This window comes from Sturnira hondurensis, unplaced genomic scaffold (assembly GCF_014824575.4).
Source record: "Sturnira hondurensis isolate 20B ecotype Veracruz unplaced genomic scaffold, ASM1482457v3 Scaffold0005279, whole genome shotgun sequence".
Lineage (NCBI taxonomy): Eukaryota > Metazoa > Chordata > Mammalia > Chiroptera > Phyllostomidae > Sturnira > Sturnira hondurensis.
In genome coordinates, this window is record NW_028077910.1 from 13,312,816 (window position 1) to 13,337,761 (window position 24,946).

Consider the following 24,946-nt stretch of genomic DNA (forward strand, 5'->3'; position numbering starts at 1 on the left):
ATTGTTACCCATTTAAAAGAACAAGCCTGGACTCCAGCACTTCACTTTTCACTGCAAGCATGCATGCAGCCAACCATGTGCTTGGGAGAAGGCAAAAGACAATGAAGCCAACAACAAGTAACATGTTCACACGGTTCTTCCTGGGAGAATGAAAAAGCTACTTGGCTAAATTGTCAGCAAACTTTTTTCTTTCAGTACAGTTCATCATTTAAGTAACTCACCTCTAAATACAAGATTACAAAATCTAATTAGAGTATGTAATTTCATTGCCTAAAAGCAAGTTTTGACATAACCCTATAAACTCCTGCCTTGTGCTTCTCTCCTCCCTTCTCTTCCCTCCCCCCATCACCACTCAGAAACCACCTCGCCCCTTATGTTGTAATCAGCCAAGGAGGGAAATGTCCCTGAATCTGGGGGCTGGTGGAAAGATCACTTTGTCGTTGCTGACTCTTATAGTAAGCCTAGCTCTCCACTCATTTTCCTAAAAGCAGTAAGAAGTAAGATACAGAAGCAGGTCAGTGAGGGCAGTGGAAAAGCAACAGCCCATGTTACTATTGTCACAAAAATCACACCTATGAAAAATCAATATTGCTAGCCACCAAAATGTGAAAAATACTGAACTCATCACCAGAAGCTTTCGGACAGACAGTGGCATAAGAAATAAAGAATAAGCCAGAAAAATGAGAAGGAAGAAAAAGAGGAGAAGGAAGATGAAGAACAGAAAAATACACAAAAAGTTTTATGAGCAAATGCATTCAGTGTTACCAAAATAATTACAAAGAAAACAGAAGAGTCATATAAGAAAATACTACTGGAAGAGGCTTGGTTGGCCAGCTGCCTGTGCACCAGATCTCCTCTGGCAGAACCCTGGGAACAGGGCTCAGCAGGTACGCCGTAGACAAGCCAAGTACTGCAGTAACTCACCTTCCTCACCCTCAAACCCCTCCTGGGAAAAAAGTCTTCTGTTTCTGAAGACTTTTTACATCAAATACAATGGCAATGGGTAAGGAAGAGATAAAGGTTTCATATTTTACAGCCTGGCTTCTAGCTCCTAAGAAAACCAAGCCCTTAGAAACAAACAGTAAGCATGTAAGTTCGTTTACCAAATTGTGGGTTTGATGGGCAAGAGCCAGAGATGAAAGGAAAAAGGCAGAACTTGTTACGATACGCGTAGAACACGGTTTTCAGGAAAGCAGTTTGTAGAGGCAGAAAAGTAATTTCGACCCAACAATTAAGCCACTTTTTTACTCTTATTCCCTTTTAAGTTCAGTGGGCATTGGGGTCTCATAAGCCCCTTATTTCACATCCTTATTAAAAACAGATAGGCATGTCATAGAATTTATAACTTCCACAAACACTACAGAAAATTAAACTACTGGAATTTCACTGATGCCACAAATAAACCTAGACATGTCAACCCTCCTCTCAGAAGGATGTTTATAGTCTGGCAGTTCCCAGCTTTCCCAAGAAGAAAGAACCCCAGATTCAGATTACTGAATTCAGATTACTACTTGGACACCTTTGGGGTTGTTGACTCAGCTTTGGACAATACATCTACGGAATTTTGCTAGATTAGTAATGCCCCATTGGAAACTAAAAATCTCAATGGCTTTTTAAAAATATTGTTCAGACTATTTCTAAGTACATTCTGCAATTTCAGTCCTTCATAATTTTCCAAATTATCCATTGCCATTTTGCTTCTTAATTCTAGTAAAATGCATATAAAATAAAAGGTTATTATTGTCAAATGTACTTCAGTAGTGTTAGGCATATTTACACTGTTGGGCAACCAGAGTGTTTGCATCTTGCAAAACTGAAACTCCATACCCATCAAACAATTCCCAACTCCCTGTGACCTCCAGCCTCTGGCAACAGGCATCCTACTTTGTTTCTATGCGTTTGCCTAGTCTGCATATCTCAGGCAAGTGAAATCGTGCAGCATTTATCTTTGTTGTGACTTATTTCACTCAGCAGAATGTCCTCAAGGTTTTCCATGTTGTGACACATTGGAATTTCCCTGCTTTTTAAGGATGAATAATATGCCATTGTCTGTATATACTCCATTTTCTTTATCCATCCATCTGCTGATGGATGTTTGGATTGCTCCCACTTTTTGGCTACAAAGAGTGATGCTGCTTTAACATTGTGTATATTTAGTGACTTTGTAAAAATAATTTCTCATGACTTTAAGGCCACCACTAGTGTTGCAGCTGTTTCTTTTTTTACTTCTAAAACCAACTTGGTAATCCTCGGAGAAAGTATCTTCAGAAAGAAGAAGCTACCCAGAAACTATACTCTTTCCTCTTTCCTTCCTGGATAACAAGGTTTCTCTCCTTTGTTATTCTCCATAAAATAGTGATTAAGAGTTTATTCTAAGAAATGGCATTATAGTTTAAAAACTTGGTCCAGCAGCCCTACTCTGCCCTCCGATATTGGCAGAAATGAACAGGGCCATTGCCCTGTTTCTCTCTGAGTAGATGAAAGATCAGTAGGAATGAGACAAGATATACCATACCCCCATTACAAATTTCTCTTCCTGTTTATAACATCTACTCAACATTAATGTACTTGCTGCTCTTTTCACTTTCAAAATATCTATTTTCTTTTTGAGACCCACACACTGAGACCGATCTAATCTGAATTTTGTAGTTCTTAAATTATAATGAAATTTCTGTTCAAGTCAAATTCCAAATTTTTTCCCAAGCCAGAGGTCCTGCATTCATAAATCCCTCTGGAGTCTGTCAGAAAATGCCAAGCAATAACTACAGCTTTGAATATACAGTTACTCAACACGTGCCGTGTTGCCCAATGGCCTCAGCTGATAACTGAACTGGAAATACGTGTTTCCCATTATTCCACTTCTGTCAGTGTTAATAGAAAGGAGAGGCAGTAAGGGAATCAGAGCCATGAAAACACTGCTCTTTATGTAACTCAAACCGACACTGTATCAACAAATTGGATAAATTGTTGGTGACTTTTTCTTTTTAGTACATTATTTCAGTAATTCACTTCTATGTACAAGATTATAAAACTTAGAGTAACTTAGTTTGCCTAAAAGCAATAACATGCTTTGACTTACAATGATTTGGTTTTTCCTCTCTAAGGAGTCTGTAGAATTGTCCAAATATTTCATAAATGCATAAAGAAAGTTCCTTAACTGTCCTGTGGCTGTTTAATTTTCTTCTCTGGCCTTGTTTCGTTATAAACTTTTTAAAAGATGTATTTATTGATTGTGCTATTACAGTTGCCCCATTTCCCTCCTTCACTCCCTGGCACCCTGCACACCCCCTCCCACCCACATTCCCCCATTTAGTTCATGTCCATGTGTCATACTTATAAGTTCTCAAGCTTCTACATTTCTCATACTATCCTTACCCTCTCCCTATTTTCTCCCCACCATCTATGCTACTTAGTCTCTGTACCTTCCCCCCTCTCTTCTCCTCCCACTCCCCTGTTGCTAACCCTCCATGTGATCTCCAATTCTGTGGTTTTGTTTCTGTTCTAGTTGTTTGCTTAGTTTGTTTTTGTTTTTGTTTTAGGTGTGGTTGTTGATAATTGTGACTTTGCTGTCATTTTATTGTATGTTTTTTATCTCCTTTTTCTTAGATAAGTCCCTTTAACATTTCATATAATGAGGGCTTGGTGATTATGAACTCCTTTAACTTGACTTTATCTGAGAAGCACTTTATCTGCCCTCCCATTCTAAATGAAAGCTTTGCTGGGTAGAGCAATCTTGGATGTAGGTCTTTACCTTTCATGACTTGAAATACTTCTTTCCAGCCCTTTCTTGCTTATAAGGTCTCTTTGGAGAAATAAGCTGACAGTCTTATGGGCACTCCTTTGTAGGTAACTCTCTCCTTTTGTCTTGGTACTTTTAAGATTCTCTCCTTATCTTTAATCTTGGCTAAGGTAATTATGATGTGCCTTGTGTTCCTCCTTGGGTCTAACTTCTTTGGGACTCTCTGAGCTTCCTGGACTTTCTGGAATTCTATTTCCTTTGCCAGATTGGGGAAGTTCTCCTTCATTATTTGTTCAAATAACTTTTCCACGTGTTGCTCTTCCTCTTCTCTTTCTGGTGCCCCTATAATTCAGATGTTGGAATGTTTAAAGATGTCCTAGAGATTTCTAAGCCTCTCCTCCTTTGAATTCTTGTTTCTTTATTCTTTTCTGATTGGATGTTTCTTTCTTCCTTCTGGTCCATACCATTGATTTGAGTCCCAGTTTCCTTCTCAACACTATTGGTTCCCTGTATATTTTCCTTTATTTCACTTAGCATAGGCTCCATTTTTTCATCTAATTTGCAACCAAATTCAACCAATTCTGTGAGTATCCTGACCTCCAGTGTTTTGAACTGTGCATCGGATAGGCTGGCTGTCTCTTCGTTGCTTAGTTGTATTTTTTTCTGGAGCTTGGATCTGTTCTTTGTTTGGGCCATTTTTTTTTTTTTTTTTTTTTGCCTTAATGCACCTGTTACGTAGCGAGGAGCACAGCCTTAGGTGTTCCCTAGGGCAGTGCAACCCAGTAGCGTGGGTTGTGATGCTGTATGTGGGGGTGGGGCCAAGAGGGAACAATGGCGCTTGCTCCACTCTCTGCCAGCTTTCAGTCACTTCCCCCTCTTTCCACAAGCAAACTGGGCTCTTCTAGTGCTGATTCCTGGATGGGTGGGCTTGTGTACTCTCTAGGACCCTGTGGGTCTCTCCAACAAACTCTCGTGTGAGGCTTGGAGTTTCTCCTGGCACTGCAACCCCCACAGGTGTTTTCAATCACTGTTTTGAGTCTTTATTTCCCACACTGGGACCCTGGGTTTCTCTGTCCATCTCGCTCCCAGTTTCGCCTGGTTTATCTGAGTGTGAATGTGGGCCCTCCCTGTCCTCTAGAGGACTTGCACTCTGCACACCTCCACAATCTGCCACCTCTCAGGGCCTGCCAGCCACCCCCTGCCATGACCCCTTTGCACCCTGTCGCCTGACTCCACCCCTCCTACCAGTCTGGGTGAGTGTGTCTTCTTAAACTCCTTGGTTGTCAGACTTCCATACAGTTCAATTTTCTGTCAGTACTGGTTGTTTTTTGTTTCTAAAATGTGGTTGTCTTTATTTTGGTTGTGCAAGGAGGCACAGTGTCTCTATCCACGCCTCCATCTTGGCTGGACATCCTCATTATAAACTTTTTAAGTTGACTTTCTTAGCTCCCCCTAAAGATGTGGACTCTGAAACTATCACTTCTAGTCTGACTTCTAATTTCATCCTGTATCAGCATGACAAATTGCTTACCAAAGGATGGCTGGAGAGTATTTTAAGATGGAATGAAAATTCCCAGGAAAATGTTAAACAAGGATGGAATGTTTTAGGGCCCCAGAAAATATTGGAGTCACTCACAGAAAACTTAGAGCAAGATATTTGGAAACTCTGAAGCCAATAAACTTTACTGTGCCCGGTTCTTACATAGATACAGGAGGTTTTGCCATTAATCATATGAACTGATTCACAATAAAGAAGCAGCTTACAATTAGTTCCCCAAGACAAGAACCATCATATACAACTGTGCAGTACACAGCCCACAAGTGCTGTCTGGTGACCCTGTTCAAAGCACATTTGAAAATTTGTTCAGAGATTGTAGGGCCTTTCAAGTAGTGTTTGTGGTAATGGCTATATACATATGCACTGTTGTTTTTTTGTTTTTGTTTTGACTGTACTAGGCAATTCAATTAGCAAATGTAAAAAAGGGCTAAGTCTTTTTTAAAGTCTTGAAAATAGTTTAAAGTTGTACTGATTCATGAGAAACAACAATAAACACTAATTACTATTACTATCCCTACATTTCTTACCACATCACTGAGACAGACTAGGAGGCAATTATCAATTATCATCATCTTACACAGGAAAGCTGGGACACAGAAAGATTTTGGAACTTGCCCAAGGACACAAAGTAGAATGAATGAATGAATGAACAGAAATAAAGAGAAAAAGTAAAGAGAAGAGAAAAGTAAGTGGAGGGGAGAAAGTAAGGAAAAGGAAAGAATAGAACAAAAACAGCTTCAGTAGAATTCAAGTCTTATTCCCATCCTGGAATTTTTCCCCACTGGAACCACTTCTCTACCCACAAGTCTTAAATTATTACCCACACAGAGTGAGCACTGGTAAGAGCCATTTTAATAGAATTTAAAACCACTATACAAATGTTTTATTTCCTTAATTCCCCACAGAGTCCATGAACTTTTCACAGTGTGAGAAAGTAGAAAAGCATTTGTTATACTAAAAAATGACTTAGTACCATTTCCCTTTCATCCTACAAAAAGAAAAATTGTAACTGGATTTGCCAAAAAAATCTAGAATGAATTGTCTAAAAGCAGAGAAAAATAATTCATAGGCACCTTTTACGTGCCTCGCATTGTACTATGAAAACAAAAAATAAGTGCAAGTACAGTCCCTGCCCTCAACAACCTGGAAATCCAGTCCGCACACACGCCGAGCACTCGGGATACAGAGATGACTGTGGCACGTCCCCAGTAGTCAAAGGCCTCATAACTTAGAGGAGAAACAGATGGTGCACAGCCAAGTGTAGTACAGTGTGAGTTCTGAAACAACGCTACAGTGGTAACACATTAAAGAAAGCAATGTATTTTTTTTAGGAAGGGTGGTCTCCTGAGAATGTTTCCAGAAAGGAAAATATAGGAGCTAGGTCTTAAAAGTACTTTAAGGATTTTATCTGGATGAGAAAGGGGAACAAAAATGTTTCTAGAAAAGAAAAAAATGGAAACATGGAAGCTTAAGAGTGAATGACATTTAGCAGGAGAGTTCAGAAATGATGCTGGAGAGGTAGAGAAATCGAACCATGAATGAATGAATGAATGAATGAATGAATGAATGAATGAATGAATGCTTTATTTCATAGGAAATGGAGAGCCACTGAAGGGTTTCAAGCACAGATGTGTCTGTAATTTTAGAAAGTTAATTCCAGCAGCAGCATGAGAGATTGTAACGTAAAAAGGAGACAAGCTGGCAGGCTATTTCATTAGTCCAAGAAGGAGACAGAGTCCACAGCACTGCCGGACAACATTTCTGCAATGATGGAATTATTCTATAACCACGCTGTCACATACAGTAGCCATTAGCCACATATGAGTAGGGGTGCCACACTGGGCAGTGCAGACACATCATAGTGTGGCATTTGAGTTAAGCCTGAAAGTAAGGTTTTTCTAACTACAGATTGCAATTGGTAGATTTAAAAATTGATGTGGTAGTTCACAATGGAGGTATTTTTTAATGAACAAAGAGAATAACATAGAATGCAGTAGAAACAATTCCAACAGAACAGAGTAGAAAAGAAACTATCAGCATGTACCTCAGAGTATTATTTTGAGACATTTATTTTAGTTATGTGGCTATGTGTGTGTGTGTGTACCTTGCTTCGCAATGTGAGATGTACTTTTGCTCTCTACTGTGTTTAAAAATGTTTGAAAGCCAGTCCTTCATGGCAGAGTATTATTGAACTCTGTTAAGAGTTTTTAAGAAAAGTTTTCCAGAAGGTCAGAACAACATAAGCAAAGTTCACTAGAGTTTGAAATGGGGGTAACTCTGGACCTTTAAATTTTTTCCTAATGTTTTGCCTTCGGACAAATTTAATAGAGTTCATTGTTTAGAATAATTTTAGATTCACAGAGAAAAATTGAGAAAATAGTACAGAGACTTCCCATATACCCTGTATCTCATTCTTATATTAGTATGACACGTGTTACAATTAATAAACCAATCTTGATACCCTATCATTAAGTAAAGCCAATACTTTACTCAAATTTTCTTAGTTTTTACCTACTATCCTTTTTCTGTCCCAGGGTTCCATTCGGGATATCACATTATATTTAGTTATGCCTCCTTAGGCTCATTTGGGCAGTTTTTCACACTTTGTTTTTGATGACCTTGAGAATTTTAAGGAGCACTGCTTAGGATTTTTGTAGGATGCTCCTCTGTTAGAATTTGCCTGATTTTTCCCCCTCATGATTAGACGGAGGTTGTGGGCTATGGGGAGGAAGACCACCAAGGTAAAGTACCATTGTCACGGCATAATATCATGGATACATACTATCAATGTGATTTATCCGTGTTGATGTGGTCCTTGACCAGCTGGCAGCAGTATGGTTATCAGTCTTCTCCACTGTAAATTTACTCTTTTTAAATCCTCCTTTCCATATGGTACGCTTTGGAAGGAAATCCCTCTGCTTCTTTTTGAAATAAATAATATAATTTAAGGAAGGTTTGAACTTAAGTAAGTTATATTGAGTTCTTTCCAAAGAATGCTACTTCTGAGTGCACAGTCCCTTTTTAGATACAGCATCTCATTCTGCACCAGTAGGACACTTTTTTCCCTTCTCAGATTTTCAGGCTCCAAATATGAAGCACAAAAAAGCTGAGTGATTGATGTGCAATAGCAAAATAAGTTCAGGAGAAGTTAACCCAAAACCAGTTGTAGGTCTCTCTGACTTTTCTCTTCAGCCCCAGATTCTGATTTTAGAAGGAAATTCCTGGTGTTTTCATTTTCCCCAGGAAAGAACATTCCTTTTTAGCTAGAGTTCAGAGAGGGAAGTGCTTTAATGAAAAAATTTAATAATTTGGAGTATGTTTTCAAGTGGAGAGAGCTATAGGATCAGCTCTTCTGAAATATTCCCCAGGTAAATGAGACCCTAACAAAACACCTGGTGTTTGGTACTCACTTACATTGCAGTTGCCTAACTTTCCACCAATCCTGTTCCAATGGACAGAAAATGACCAAACACCTGCTGAGCATGCCCAGACTCTACTCTCGTTACTTCCCTGAATGTTTCTTTTACAGTGCTCTCATTTCGTAACTCATACTTGGGTTCATGTGAACACGTGGTTTTTTTATTGCCCTATTTATTTTAACTTTTGTCTCCATTCAGGCCAGAACAAAGCCCTCCCCCTTGAGTAATGTGGATCATAAGTCCCAGGTCTTCTCCCTCTCATTCTGGGAAAGGAGATGAAATTTTGTATCCTTCCCTACTGTACACAAATCTACTGAGAGGAAAAATATCACCACCTGTTGGCAAAATAGCAGTGAGATTCAGAAATTAAAAAAAAAAAGCCTGTTACTCTCCAATCAACTGGGAGATAACTTCATGGACTTCCAAGTCCTTGCTATTTTCCACTGCCCAGTGTCCTTATCCATTCATGAATTCCCTTTAGGACTCACTCAGTCTATCCCTCTTGCTCCCCAAACTCACAATCCTTCTCCTTCTTCTTCCCCTTAAGATAGAAAAACTCGTATCCATGCTAAGATGAACATTACTAACAAGAACCTTGGTTTTGCTGGTTCCCAGGAATATTTGCAATAAATTATCCTTCACAACTTCATTCCACTAGAGGAGAATCTGAACTGCGGGGTTGCAGGAAAGAGTCTGGAGTAAGGGAGGAGAAGAGTCTGGAGAAACTGAGAGAGGGTGGGGCCCAGGCCTTTCAAATATTCTACACACCTGATCCCATTGTCCTTGCTCAACTTTGAGTCTTCGAAGACCACAGAAAACCACCATTGGAATTTCTACTTCTTTCATCCAGTGTCAGTTCACAAAAACAGGATGTATTCCACTCGGTCCCGTTGCTTCAATTTGGTTTGAAAAAACCAATTTAACTAACATCACCAATTTAATGTTAGCCCATAGGCTCAGTTATTTTTTTAATTTGTTATGTAACCATTACTATATTTTTTCCATTACCATTTAGTCCTCTTATACCTCCCTCCCCCCAGCAATCACTACACTGTTGTCCATGTCCACAGTCCTTTTTCCCTTTGCTCAGTCCCTCCACCCGCTAACTTCCCCACCCATACTAGCTGACATCTGTTCTCCATCTGAGTCTGTCTCTGTTTTGCTTGTGAATTCAGTTTGTTCATTAGTTTCCACATATGAGTGAAATCATGTGGTATTTGTCTCTCTAACTGGCTTACTTCACTTAGCATAATGTTCTCCAGGTCCATCTATACTATTGCAATGGGTACAATTTTCTTCTTTTTTATAGCTGAGTAGAATTCTGTTGGGTAGATGTCTCATAGTTCTTTTATCCACTCATCTATTGATGGACACGTGGGCTGCTTCCACATCTTAGCAATTGTAAATAATGATGCCATGAACACAGGGGTACTTAGGTTCTTTCAAATTAGTGTTTGGGGTTCCTTCAAGTATACTCCCAGAAGTGGGGACACTGGGTCAAAAGACAGAGCCATTTTTAATTTTTTTGAGGTATCTCTATAGTGCTTTGCACAGTGGCTACACCAATCTGCATTCCCATCAACAAAGCAAAAGGGTTACCCTTTCTCCACATCCTCGCCAGCACTTGCTGTTTTTTAATTTATTGATTATAGCCATTCTGACAGGTGGGAGAGGGTATTTCGTTGTGTTTTTTATTTGCATTTCTCTGATGATCACTGACGTTGACCATCTTTTCATATATCTATAGGCCCTCTGGGTGTCTTCTGTGAAGAAGTGTCTCTTCAGGTCCTGTGACTATTTTTTAATTAGGTTGTTTGTTTTTTTGGTATTGAGTACTTTTACAAGTACTTTATAAATTAGGGTATTAACCCCTTATCAGATGTATCATCGAATATGTGCTCCAATTTTATAGGTTTAATTTTTAATCTGTTGATCATTTCCTTGCTGTGCAAAAACATTTTAGTTTGATAAATTCCCATTTGTTTACTTTTTTCTTTTGTTTCCCTTGCCTCTGGAGGTATATCTGATAAAAAAAATTTCTATAAGCAATGTCCAAAATTTTGCTGCCTGTTTTCTTCTATGATTTTTATTGTTTATGGTCTAACATTTAAGTCTTTGATCCATTTTGAATTTTGTGTGTGGGATAAGAGGGTGGTCTAGTTTCATTTTTCTGCCTGTATCTGTCCAATTTTCCCAAAACCATTTATTGAATGAACTGCTGTTAGCCCACTATATGTGCTTGCTTCCTCTGTCAAATACTAATTGACTCTAAAGGTGTGGGTTTATTTCTGGGTTCTCTATGCTGTTCCACTGATCTATATGTCTGTTTTCATGCCAGTACCAGGCTGTTTTGATTACGATGGCCTTGTATGTAGTTTGACATTAGGTAGCATGATTTCTCCAACTTTCTTCTTCTTTCTCAGGGTCACTGTTGCTATGCAGGGTCATTTTTGGTTCCATATAAATTTTTGAAATATTTGTTCTAGTTCTGTGAAATACATCATTGGAATCTTGATAGGAATTGCACTGAATCTATAAATTGCTCTGGGTAGTATGAACATTTTAATGATGTTAATTTTTCCTATATATGAACATGGTATGTGCTTCCATTTATCTGTATCTTCAATTTCTTTTTTCAGCATCTTATAATTTCCCAAGTACATGCCTTTTACATCCTTGGTTAGGTTTATTCCTAGGTATTTTATTATTTTTGTAGCAATTGTGAATGGCATTGTTTTCTTAATTTCCATTTCTGTTACTTGATTATTGGCATACAAAATTACAATTGATTTCTGGATATTATTTTTGTATCTTGCTACTTTGTTGAATTCATTTATCAGATCTAGTGATTTCTTGTTGCAATCTTTGGGGTTCTCCATGTATGTAGCATGTCATCTGCATATAAAGACAGTTTTACTTACTTCTTCCTATTGGATGCCTTTTTTTTTAAAGATTTTATTTATTTATCTTTAGAGCGGGAAGGAAGGAGAGAAGGAGAGAAATATCAATGTATGGTTGCCTCTCGTGAGTCCCCTGCTGGGAACTGGCCTGCAGCCCAGGCATGTGCCCTGACTGGGACTCACGCGAACCATGATCGCGTGGTCCTCAGGCCCGCAGGCCTGAGCTCAATCCACTGAACTACAGCAGCCAGGGATGGATGCCTTTTTATTTCTTCTTCTTGTCTGATTGCTCTGGCTAGAACTTTCAATACTATATTGAGTAAGAGAAATGAAAGCAAACATCACACTCTTCTTTCCAATGTTAACAGGAATGTAGTTTTTGCTCATTGAATTTTATACTGGCAGTGGGTTTCTCACATAAGGCCCTTATTATGTTTAGGTATGTTCTCTCTATTCCCTCTTTGCTGAGAGTTTTTGTCATAAATTGGTGCTAGATTTTGTCAAAAGCTTTTTCTGCATCAATTGATATGATCATGTGGTTTTTATCCTTCATTTTGCTTATGTAGTGAATCACATTTATTGATTTGTATATGTTGTACCATCCTTGCATTCCCAGAATAAATCCCACTTGATTGTGGTGTATGATTTTTCTGATGCACTACTGTATTCAATTGGCTAATATTTTGTTGAGGATTTTTAGCGCCTGTGTTCATCAATGATATTGGCCTACAATTTTCTTTTTTTGTAGTGTCTTTATCTGGTTTTGGAATTAGGATAATGCTAATTATCCTAATAGCATAATCCTAATAGCTAATTATCCTAATTATCATATCATAAAATGAGTTAAGGAGCCCTCCCTCCTCTTGAATTTTATTTATGAAATGGTTTGAGAAGGAGAGGTGTTAGTTCTCAGAATGTTCGTTAAAATTTTTCCTGTGAAGTCATCTGGTCCAAGGCTTTTGTTTGTTGGGAATTTTTTGGTTACTGCTTCATTTTCATTAGGTGTAATCAGATTCAGATTCTCTGATTCTTCCAGATTTATTTTTGGGAGATTTTACATTTCTAGGAACTTATCCATTTCATCCAGGTTGTCCAGTTTGTTGGCATTTAATTGCTCATAATGTTTTTCTTACACTCCTTTGTATTTCTTTAATATTGGGTGTTATTTCTCCTCTTTCATGTCTTATTTTATTTATTTGGGTGCTTTCTCTTTTTCTTGATGAATCTGGTCAAAGGTTTGTCAATCTTGTTGTCTTTTCAAAGAACCAGTTCTTGGATTCACTGATCTTTTGTATTGTTTTCTAGACTCCATTTTGTTTGTTTCTGCTCTGATCTTTATTATTTCCTTCTTTCTACACACTTTAGGCTTTGTGTGTTGTACTTTTTCAAGTTCCTTTGAGTGTGAAATTAGATTGAGGTTTTTCTTGGTTTNTTATTTGGGTGCTTTCTCTTTTTCTTGATGAATCTGGTCAAAGGTTTGTCAATCTTGTTGTCTTTTCAAAGAACCAGTTCTTGGATTCACTGATCTTTTGTATTGTTTTCTAGACTCCATTTTGTTTGTTTCTGCTCTAATCTTTATTCTTTCCTTCTTTCTACACACTTTAGGCTTTGTGTGTTGTACTTTTTCAAGTTCCTTTGAGTGTGAAATTAGATTGTTTGAGGTTTTTCTTCGTTTTTGAGATAGGCCTGTAATGCTATGAATTTCCCTCTTAGGATTGCTTTCCTTATGTTCCCAAATTTTGGATTGCTGTGTCCTCATTTTCATTTGTTTCAAGGTATATTTTGATTTCTTCTTTGATCTCATTGTTAACCCATTCATTGTTTAATAGCGTTATTTACCTTCCATGTCTCTGTGTGTTTCTCAGTGTTCTTCTTGTGATTGATTTCTGGTTTCATAGCATTGCAGTCAGAGAAGATGGTTGATTTGATTTCAATCTGCTTAAATTCATTGAGACTTGTTTTTTGTCCTAGAATATGGTCTATCCTGGAAAATGTTCCATGTGCACTTAAAAAGTATGTATATTCTACTGCTTTGGGGTGAAATGCTCTAACGATATTTATTAAATCCATTTAATCTAGTGTGTTGTATAAGGCTGCTCTCTCCTTGTTGATTTTCAGTCTGGAAGATCTATCCATTGAAGTCAATGGGATGTCAAAGTCTCCAATTATGACTGTATTTCTGTCTATCTCTCTCTTTATGTCCATCAAGATTTGCTTTACATATTTAGGTGCTCCTATGTTGGATGTAAAAATGTTTACTAGGGTTATATCCTCTTGTTGGATTGTTCCCTTTATCACTATGTACTGTCCTTTGTCTCTTACTATAGACTTAGTTTTAATGTCTATTTTGTCAGATATAGGTACTGCTACCCTGGCTTTTTTTCTTTTCCATTTGCAAGAAATATCTTATTCTGACCCTTTACTTTTAGTCGATGTGTGTCTTTCCATCTCAGATGGGTCTCTTAGTGGCAGCATATATATGGGTCTGGTATTTTTATCCATTCAGCTACCCTCTGACTTTTGGTTGGAGCATTTAAGCCATTTACATTTAAGGTGGTTATTGATAGATATGTATGTAGTGCCATTTTATTGTTAAACTGTTTTCCTCTGTTTTTTCCCCTTTCTCTTTTTCTTCTTCTTAAAGCAAGCCCTTTAACATTTGTTGCAGTACTGGTTTGCTGTTAACAAACTCCATTAGCTATTTCTTGTCTGGGAAGCTCCTTATTTTGCTTTCAATTTTATATGATAGCCTTGCTGGGGAAATTATCCTTGGTAGTAGGTCCTTGCTTTTCATCACCTTGCATATTTCACACCGCTCCCTTCTGGCCTGAAATACTTCTGATGAGTAATCAGATGACAGTCTAATTGGCGGTAACTACATGCTTTTCTTTTGCGGCTGTTAGGATTCTCTCCTTATCTTTAAGCCTTGTCATTTTAATGATGATGTGTCTTGGTGTAGGCCTCTGTGGGTTCAACTTGTTTGGTACTCACTAAGCTTCCTGAACTTGTGTGACATTTTCCTTTACCAGATCAGGGAAGTTTTTGGTCAGTATTTCTTCAAATAGTTTTTCAATCCCTTGCTCACTCTCTTTTTCTCCTGGTATTCCCATAATGGGCATGCTCTTATGCTTCATGTTTTCAGAATGTTTTTAGGCTCTCCTCATTTTTAAAAATTCTTTTTGGTTTTTATTGCTCTGCCTGATTTTTTTACCTTGTCTTCCAAAACACTGATTTTATCCTCTGCTTAACCTAACCTACTCTTTATTCCTTCCAGTGTATTATTTATTTCAGATATTGCATTCTTTACTTCTGATTCTTTTTATGGTTTCTATATCTTTTTTCATGCTGTTGAGTATCCTTATAATCATTGCCCTAAATTCTCTGATAAATAGCTTACTTCCGTTAATCTAGTTCTCCTGGAAAATTATCTTCCCATTTGGCTGCTTCTTTATATTTGCTGCCTTAGATGTTAAACTAATCAACTATTTAAACTGATCAGTTTATTAATCTAAGCAATCTGTAATCAGCATGGCTTAAGCACCGCAGACTGGGGCAGAGTAATTCCTATAGGGGGTGACTAATGCTTCCCCTTAGGCTGATGCCATCAGAGAGGAGTGCTCGGCCTGAGAGAGATGGCTCCTACAGTATGGGGAATGACTCAGCACATGGATGCTCAGCACTGGGGGCTGTTCCCTCAGTTCTCTCCACAGATCCCCCAACCCCACACTTTCTCCTCAAGCATCTCTAGACCACTCTGCCCTCCCTTTGCTGGCACCAAGGGTAAGTGACTGCAAATGAAATTTTGTGCTTTGGCCCTTTAAGAGGGTCTCTGTGTCTCCAACCATCTCTCACTGGCAGACAGAACCCCTTCTGCTTTTCACAGCTGGATGTTATCTGGGTTTCTTTCTGGCTCTGGTGTTGTAGGCTGGGGATCTCAGTTTAGAGTTTAGACCCCAATCTTCTCAGAATAACACCCTGGCCACTGAAATATCCCTCCAGCACCTCAGCTGCCACCTGTGGGAGCCCAGCCAGCCCTCTCACGTCTCCTCCATATTGCCTACCAGTTTTGTTGTGGGAAGTGTTTTCTTCTGTCTGTCCGTGGTTATAAGGCTCCTCTCCAGCTAGTGTTTACTTGGTTATTCAAGATGATTTCTCTACAATTTAGTTGTTAATCCATATTGGTCCTGGGAGGAGATTACTATAGTTTCCACTAATTCTTTAGCCATCTTGGACCTCCCTCCATTTTTTTAAGTAAGTGATTTTGTCTAGGCAATCTCTAGTCCATCCAGACACTACCATTCCTGGATTCTACTTTAGCTTCCTAATATATGTGGAAAATATTGTCTAAAATTAGTGGGATATATTCAGTTGAATTATCATCCTTCAGGGCAATGGCCATAACTGTCTCCATCACCAGCCTCCAATTTTTAGTGCAATTACCAGTCTGTTAATAATTACTTTTGATAAATAAAGGGAAGAAGAGGAGAGAGGAATGTCTTTCTCCAGTTAGATTCTTTCTTTCTACCTATGTATCTCCTCCATATGCAAATTCTTAAATTGATACTTTGTTTGCATTTCTACTAATCTCACAGCAACCCTAAACAGAAGATTACGATCTCCATTTTACAAGTGAGGAAATTGAGGCTCAGAACAATTTGGTAACTGGACCAAGGTCACAGAGCCAGTGAGAGATGGAGTCAGGACTTGAACCAATATCTAACTTTAGTCCCAACCTCATATTCTGCATTATGCAAATGCAATGAAACCACTTTCTAAACTACAAATAATCCTATGAAAATATTTTTTGTTTTTATTACTAGAGGAACTTTGATAAATCAAATCCATCAAGCATCTTAGAATGTGGTACTACACTGGGTCTCCTGAAGAAGGAGACTTGATTGCATTTTTGAAACAATGGCTCAGAGAAAGCCTTTCCTCGGGCTTCACAATCATTCCTCTAGGTACCAATGCCAACCTTTGCCCCAATCCCCACTTCCTATAGGAGCTTCAACTGCTCTGTGCATCACGTGGTTTCCAACCTTCCCATCCACCTGAGGGTGTCATCACACAGCTTTAACTACTGTATCCTGAAGACATACCATGGCCTGCTTAGACAGCACCACCTTTGAAAGCACAACCTCAAACATCTAAAAGCATTTTAAAATTGTCACGTTTAGAGGAAAACTTAAAAAGAAACAAATAAAAAACATTTCTATCTTTTCCATATATGGAGAACCATCTCTTAAAATCACATTTAAAAACAAGGAGATTCATGGTGTGCTTGAATAAATAAGCATTTTAGTCTTTTGTTTAGCTTTGCTGGGATTAGGTGTTTAAGGAAGTGGGAAAATTAACTTCAGATTTCATTGTGAAAAATTAGGACTAAGATGTTTCCTGTCATCTAGTTCTAGTTGCCTATGGACAGTTAATTTTGTGGCATCTCGTAATTATTTCTCCGAATTCAGCCTCATTTCCTAGCTTCCTCCTTAGCATTTTTCCACGTCCTTTCCCCCATTTAGTGCTCCTTCTTGGTCCCTCATTAACTGCACATCTATTACGAGGGGAAGCAGAGTTTGCCTTTTGATTATTTTAAGGTAGTTATTTTTAAGACACAAAAGACTCAGAAAGGACCTTTGACCTTCCCCCTTACCAGCCTGAAGGAACTCAGAAAAATCTTCTTAGAGGGAAGGAGCTGTCACCTTGGCATAATATAAACTAAGCAAGGCAGACAGGGCACCTGCAGAGTCTGTTTATTAGACTCCCCTTTGTGTCCCATTGTGTCTGGAGGCCGTGCAATAACTTGTTTACCAAATGTTTGCCCTTTCTCCTCCAGCTGTGAATTGCCCGCTTTCCCCTTGAAGTCCCAGACCCCTGCCTCCCTCTCCTTAGTCCAGAATATCATACAAACAGCCAATGCCTGATTTGTCCTCAGGTCCTATACTCTTATGCAACCCCCCTATGTACCTACATGATAAATGTGGGTATTTCCTTCTGTTAATCTGTCTCGTGTCAATTTAACTATTAGACTTGCCAGAAAAACTTGGAAAGGTAAAGCGAAAATTATTTTCCCTCCCCTATATTTTCATAGTCCAGTTTGCTGCTGCCTGGAAGAACATCATCCGTCTGCAATGGGCGTGATTCCTTCTGTAGCCATTACTACTCAGAAGAGACCACACAGCAGTATTCAAAACACATTTGTTTAATGAATTAATAAACTCTCCTACCCACATCTGAAATTGTCCAAAATAGTTTCAAAAATTCTTCATGTAGTCCCATAAGGATTATACAGACTTAAAAAGCAGTAAAAATATATTACTTGAGCCTGTGATTTTCAACCAGTGTGTGCAAGGATTTTTAAAACATGCAATACCTAATTATTTATTTAGTCAGGAGCACTGGCCTCTTTTCCCTTACATTGTCAAATAAAAAAAATGGTAACAGCCAACAGAGTAATAGCCATCCAGTGTGAATGAATCAAAATTATACCTATTTTTTATCAGATCCACAAAAAATATATAATTTTTGGTGTGCTGCAGAATTTTCATAATAAGTTTATGTGTGCCATGAGATGAAAAAGGTTGAAAATTGCTAGTTTAAGCAAACAGAACCTAAATATAATGCATATTCTAACAACAGCATGTAGCATATGGTTTACCAATAATAAAACTCACTTCTTCACACCTTTTCATAATAAGAAACAATGAATAAACAATCCTTACAATTGCATGTCACCAAAAAGGGGAAGGAAAGGGGGAAATCAACACTTTACTGACTGACTCTTAGATTTCATGACAGGAGAGTAAGATGTGACCATCTAAAGCACTTTTTACATGTCAGAGCTGGCTACTGAGAAGGTTGGAAAATGATACAGGGGGCTGTAGAAACTGGAAAAATGTTTTTTATGTTAATTCTTTAAATCACTAGCAGTATGTGTCCAAGGTCTTACAAGGTATCTGCCTCTGGCATAAGGAATGTTTCTACGGCTCAGGCCTCTGGGCACAACTTAGCAGAGTGCCCCTGTCTCAGGGCCTCCCTCTCACAAGGCCACAATCAAGGTGTCCGTCAGAGGTGCTCGAGCAAGAAATTTAATTTTAGAACAGAAAGCAGTGGCCAGGCAATTAATTTGTGCATTTTTCAAAACTAAAATGTATAGAGAAAAAGTCATTATTTCTAAATGACTAATTGAGTATTAAGACTACTTTAGACAGATTTTCAGTACACAGTAGATTTTGAGTAAGTAACATCCATAAGAGAGCAGAGGCATAGATTTTTCTAGATGATTATTACTCAAAATCATTTCAACCTGGATCATTTAGACTCACGCAGGGAGGCAACGTGTCCGTAGGAACTCAAAGCCTCATCCCCTCAGCATTCCCTCATTCCCCTCAGCAATAACCTCTGGAGTGCCCCTCACTCCCAAGATAAAAACCAAAGACTTGGCCTATCCAAGCAGGCCCCACAGGGTTCTGCCTCCCTCTAGCCATTCCCTCCTCTTCAGTTTCCTCATACTCCCAGCCTCCCCCACTAACCATAGAATGTAGCAGATGGTTTACCTGTGTTCCATTACCTGCTCCCCTCAACCACCTATCAAGCTCCTTCCCACCTCTAACCTTTGCAAAAGTACAAGTGGATCCCTCTCTCTTGGCCATTCTCCTCACCTAACTACCTATTTACTTGTTTGATTCACAATCACCCCTTGGATCTTATCTTGAATATCTCTTCCTCAGAGATATGCTCAGACTGGACCAGCTTTCCCACAGCCTCTTATGATTGCTTTTTTTTCTTTTAGGGCATAATGTGGCTGATAATTATATATTTGTATGATTATTTGATTGCCACCTGTCTCCCCCACTGGGCCGAGCTTCCTGAGTGGAGGATGGCTCTCTCCCCATCTGAGCCATCACCCTCCCACGCTCACCCAGCACAGCCCGGACCCGACACCTGATGAAGGTGCTCTCATGCTGCTGATCAGTTACCTGGCACCACCCCAAACGCCTTCTAGATAATGAAGACGAAGCAAGTGTGGGTAGCCATGAGGGAGATGTTTTAAATTAGGTTCAGTTTTGAAACATACAGTTGTCTAGTGGGACAGCCTAAAAGCTCAAATGGTGAGAACTTCTCATTTTCTGTGGAAAATCTCAGTTGCTTGTAGAATCTCTCTTACTGAAAAGATCAGTCTTGTCTTTCATTTCCTTCAAGACCTAATGTTATTGGTCGTTGCTTTTTCTGTGGAACCAGAGCCAGAAATAAACAAACACCAAGTCCCACCTACCAGAACAAGGCATTTCAGTCCAATTACTTCGTTCCCACTTCAGCTTTGAGGAAAGATGGGAGGCTGACTTTTCTTTTCATAAGAAAGTAAAACAACTTCAGTTGTATTATCTGCTTATTTGAATTATCTTGGCCGTTATCACAGATAATTATGACCTGTTAACACAGATTTTCCATTTTAAGGTTTTGTGGAAATTATCCCTATCAGAAAGGGGCCGTACCAAAAGCCAAGGTATTGAAAGCCAACAATAGTGAACCATATTTTATTTAAGTTGAGACTATGAGTGATCAATAATTACTTTTTTAAGTTGGTCCCTTGGCATTCATTGCTTTAGTCATTCATTCAGCAAGTATTTAGCAATGGTCATCTTTGTGCCAGGCATTGGGATTGTGAGAGTCTCCTCAAAGTCTAAGAAGTCCACAGGATGGAGCAAAAATATCTTGCTTTACTCAAAGGAGAATCAAAGAAAATAAGAAACAGTTTCACATCAGAAGATAGAAATGATCTTCAAAAATTTTTAGCTGTGATTTGAAAAGTAAAAGTTATCAAAATGGACTTAGATAATGTGGCAACCCTTATTTTTAGGGGTAAGCAAAGCAGGCACAATGGTCACCTTGTGTCCCCATAGACACCTACCCATAGATACCTATAATGTCTGTGAAAGTCTGCGAAGTCTCCCCAAGGATCATTTTAGGATATGTTAGATGCGCTTCTTTCTAGGAAGGTTTACACATGATTGTAAGTCTTCTATCTGAGGACCAAAAAAACACTTTTATGTAACTTTCCAAATTTCTTTACCCAAAAAACAAATGACTCTCCAAAGACACACTTTGAGCTTCCCATTTTTTCAGAGGTCCCCAAGACCACCCACATTCTGAGTGACTCACTAGAAAGACTCATGGGATTTATATATATTATAAATCTTTATAATTAATATAACTCCTATTTATATAAACCCTTATATATATATATATTTACTCACGGCTATAGTTTATTACAGTGAAAGGATATTCAACAGGATCAGCAAGGAAGAAAGACACAGGTGAAGTCTGAACAAATCCATTTACAGGCTCCCTATTCTCTCTCCCTCTCATGAGTGCACACACCAGCTATGCCCCTTTCTCTACCAGCAAAAAGTGATATATGTGCAATGTTTCTGCCCAAGGAGACTCAGCACCAAGCCTTCTATTGGGACTGGTTATGCAGCCACCCTCTGTCTGGCAATTAGCAAAATTTCAGATGCCCAGAATAAAGCAGGTGTTCACCATCAATTACAGTGCTTGCACAATCTGAGCACAGTGAATCATTTTAATCCATTAGAGGATGGAGAGAACATTCCAGAACCCAAGATCCCAGATGCCAGCCAAGGGCCAAACTTGCAAGTAGACCCTTCTAAAAATAGCAATCTCAGACTTGTTATATTCTCTTTGGTACACAATTTTATTGTTGTTGTTGTTGTTCAGGTACAGTTGTCTGCATTCCTCCTCTCCACCTCTCTCCCCTGGTCACACTCCCCCACCTGGGTTTTGTCCATGTGTCCTTTATAGTTGTTCCCGAAAATTCTCCCCCCTTTACCCTCACTATTCCCTCCCACCTCCCCTCTGGTTACTGTTGGTTTATTCTTAATTTCAATGACGCTGGTTATATTTTCCTTGCTTGTTTGTTTTGTTGATTAGGTTCCACTTAAAAGTGAGCTCATATGGTATTCACCTTTCATCACATGGTTTCTTTCACTCAGCATAATGCTCTCCAGTTCCACCCATGCTGTTGCAAAGGGTGGGACGTCCTTCTCTCTTTCTGCTGTATAGTATTCCATTGTGTAAATGTGCCATTGTTTTTTGATCCATTCGTTCACTGATGGGCACTTAGGTTGCTTTCAGCACTTGGCTATTGTAAATTGTGCTGCTATGAACATTGGGGTGCATAGATTTTTTTTGGATTGGTGTTTCAGGGCTCTTAGGATATAATTAAAGCAGTGGAATTGCTGGGTCAAAAGGCCATTCCATTTTTAGTTTTCTGAGGAAATTCCATACTGTTTTCCACAGTGGTTGCACCAGTCCTCATCCCCACCAACAGTGCACTAGGGCACCCTTTTCTTCACAGCCTTGCCAGTGCTTGTTGTTTGTTGATTTGGTTATGATGGCCATTCTGACCAGTGTGAGGTGGTATCCCATGATGGCTCTAATTTGCATCTCTCTGATGGCTAGTGATGCTGAGCATATTTTCATATGTCTCTGGGTCCTCTGTATGTCCTCCTTGAAGAAGTGTCTATTCAGGTCTTTTGCCCATTTTTTAATTGGGTTTTTTGTCTTCCTGGAGTACAGTTCTGTGTGTTCCTTATATATTTTGGAAGCCAAACCCTTGTCTGAGGTATCATTGGCAAATATGTTTTCCCATATAGTTGGTTCTCTTTTCATTTTAATGCTGTTTTCTTTAGCTGTGCAGAAGCTTTTTATTTTGATGAGATCCCATTTGTTTATTCTTTCCTTTATGTCCCTTGCTCTAGGGGACATATCAGTAAAAATATTGCTGTGTGGAATGTCTGAGATTTTCCTGCCTGTGTTCTCCTCTAGGACTTTAATGGTGTCACGACTTATGTTTAAGTCTTTTATCCACCTTAAATTTATTTTGGGGTACACAGTTCTTTAAATCTTCTTTCAGATTATATGTTGTAAGAAATAGAAAATTCATGTTTATCTTGCTCTGTATACATGGGGAAAGAAAATGTAGTTGGGCTCAAGTTTTAGATATTATTATTACCAGAATTATTACTAAGAATTATCATTTTAGATGAATGTTACTATTAATAATGTTGCTATCTAGTATTAATTAATAGCAATATTATTAATTCCTATGATACATTGTGCATATTTTGATATAATATTGATATTAATCCATTCAATGATTGTTAACCTTCTTTGAAAGGTTTTAATATTCTGAAATCATGAGAATCCAAGGAGACTCTGTTTTGGGTTCCTTATTTTAGTTCTCTCCTAACCTGTTGCCTTCTTTAACAGGACAGACTTTCTGCAGCTTGAGGGAGCCAAAAATGGATTTCAAGCGTGTGAAGGACTATTTCTCCTGGCTCTACTATCAATACCAAATCATTAGCTGCTGCGCTGTCCTGGAGCCCTGGGAGCAGTCCATGTTCAATACCATCTTATTAACCATTTTTGCTATGGTGGTGTATACTGCCTATGTTTTTATTCCAATCCACATCCGCCTGGCTTGGGAATTTTTCTCCAAAATGTGTGGTTACCACAGTTCACTTTCTAATTGATCTTGTCTTCATCCTATGAATTGGCATTGATATGTTTATGTAGCTTACAATTTTTGTTATAGCTGAGTACTGTGTCTTTTTTCACTCTCTGACCTAAAAGCTCTCACTTCTCTATGCACCCTTATAACCTGCCTGAAATTGGAGATAGCTGTTTCTTTCAGTTCTTTTGTACACATTACATTGTGCATCAGACCATAGATAATACAATGGCCTTACCTCACATACCATATTTTCTCAGCTTAAATAAATTTTCTTTGAATCCGGAAATTTCATATAAAATTTTTCTGGAAAGTAGGCTTATAAGAGACCTACCAGAATCATGTTTAAAATGCTCCCTTGATACCTATTCTATACTAAAAGATATATTTTTTAAAATTTGTTCATAGGCTACTGTCAAAAATATCATATCTTTGTTTATAATATAAAGATGTGAATAAATTATATGGACCCCCTAAAGTATTGTTTTTTACTGAACTACTGATACCTAAAATTCTTTTACTTCAAGCGCAAAAGAATAGGCTGGAGGCAATTACTTCCTTTCAGACATGGTTCGTGAGTTGTTTCAAATGCCTCTAAATGTCTGGCTTTATAACAATTTAAAATCAACAATGTTGATTTTAGATAACCCAGTAAGTATTATACTACAAAATAATTTTAAGCATAGGGAACAAAATATAATCAAAGTACATTCAGATGTAACTCGTGATGTTGTATTACCTTGCATGATGCTGAGAGGGGAAAGGAAAAAGAAATTGGGTTTTTTTTTGTACTTTCACTCAGCGAAGGAGTAGCATATATTGGGCTGCAGGAAGAAAAGCTAATAGATAGGCTGGACGTAATATTCTAACAGCAGGAATTCAACAGCTCCAGTTAAATGCATTGCTATAGTGGCTCCTTTATAGAGCAAAAATGAGATTTCTTAAATTTTCTTCAAAGTCTTTATCTTAAAAACATTATGTTTTTAATTATGCTGCTGAATCATATGTGAATGCCAAAGATCAAGCACTGTAGTTTTTCTTTCTTCTCAATAAATATTAATGTTAATAATACTGGAGGGTAAATATGTAAATAGTTGTTAGACAATATCTGCACCTTTGTGTTATGAAAAAACAACTTCCAAAAAGAGCTGGAGATAAAGATGTTTGGCATGACAAATTAACTTGCATGTTTGCCAAAAACAAACAAAATACATGGTTTGTAGATAAACCAGATCTGAACATGTATTTATTGATTTTTGCAAAATAAAATTAGGTTTAATTTTATAAATAAAATATCCACCTCCAGATTTGCTTTATTCCTCATATTACACTAGATAGTGTCTATATGCTTACTCATATTTCTCCCCTAAATTATCATTTCTTACTAATCCAATGTGGCAACTAATCTTAAAATGGTAGGGTAAACCTAACACTCACCAAGGGTCTTCTCTGTGGTAAACACGTTTTACATGTTGAAGTAGGTATTAAGGTCTCCCAGTTTCAGGTAAGGAACCTGGACCTTGGAAAAGGTACATTTCTTGTTCAATGTCTTTAGATCCTAATGGCAAAGCAAGGAAGCAAATCCAGGTCAGGACCACCTGGGCCCTGAAATGTGTGCCATACAAAAGCCCACAGAACAAAAATGTGAGCAAATGAAAGTTGGCGGAATGGAATTCACCAGTTCGTTAGAAAGTAGGATTCACCTTGGCTGTTGTAGCTCAGTAGATTGAGCACCAGGCTGTGAACCAAAGGGTCACTGGTTTGATTCCCAGTCAGGGTACATGCCTGGGTTGCAGGCCA

At 38.3% G+C, this 24,946-nt stretch overlaps 1 protein-coding gene across 2 annotated transcripts in view; it reads left to right on the forward strand.

The window, feature by feature from the left end:
* Positions 1–24,354, forward strand: part of SPTSSB (serine palmitoyltransferase small subunit B) — a 38,789-nt gene extending 14,435 nt beyond the window's left edge. Inside the window, exons 1-2 of one of the 2 annotated variants that reach the window (XM_037046615.1) lie at positions 8,643–8,665; positions 22,906–24,354. In XM_037046615.1, coding sequence (XP_036902510.1) covers positions 22,938–23,168 — 231 coding nt within the window. In that variant the 5' untranslated portion in view covers positions 8,643–8,665; positions 22,906–22,937 and the 3' untranslated portion in view covers positions 23,169–24,354. Of the gene's footprint in view, positions 1–8,642; positions 8,666–22,905 lie in introns of those variants that run through there. The other variant, XM_037046614.1, reaches the window with a different exon arrangement.
* The last annotated feature ends 592 nt before the right edge of the window (positions 24,355–24,946 follow it).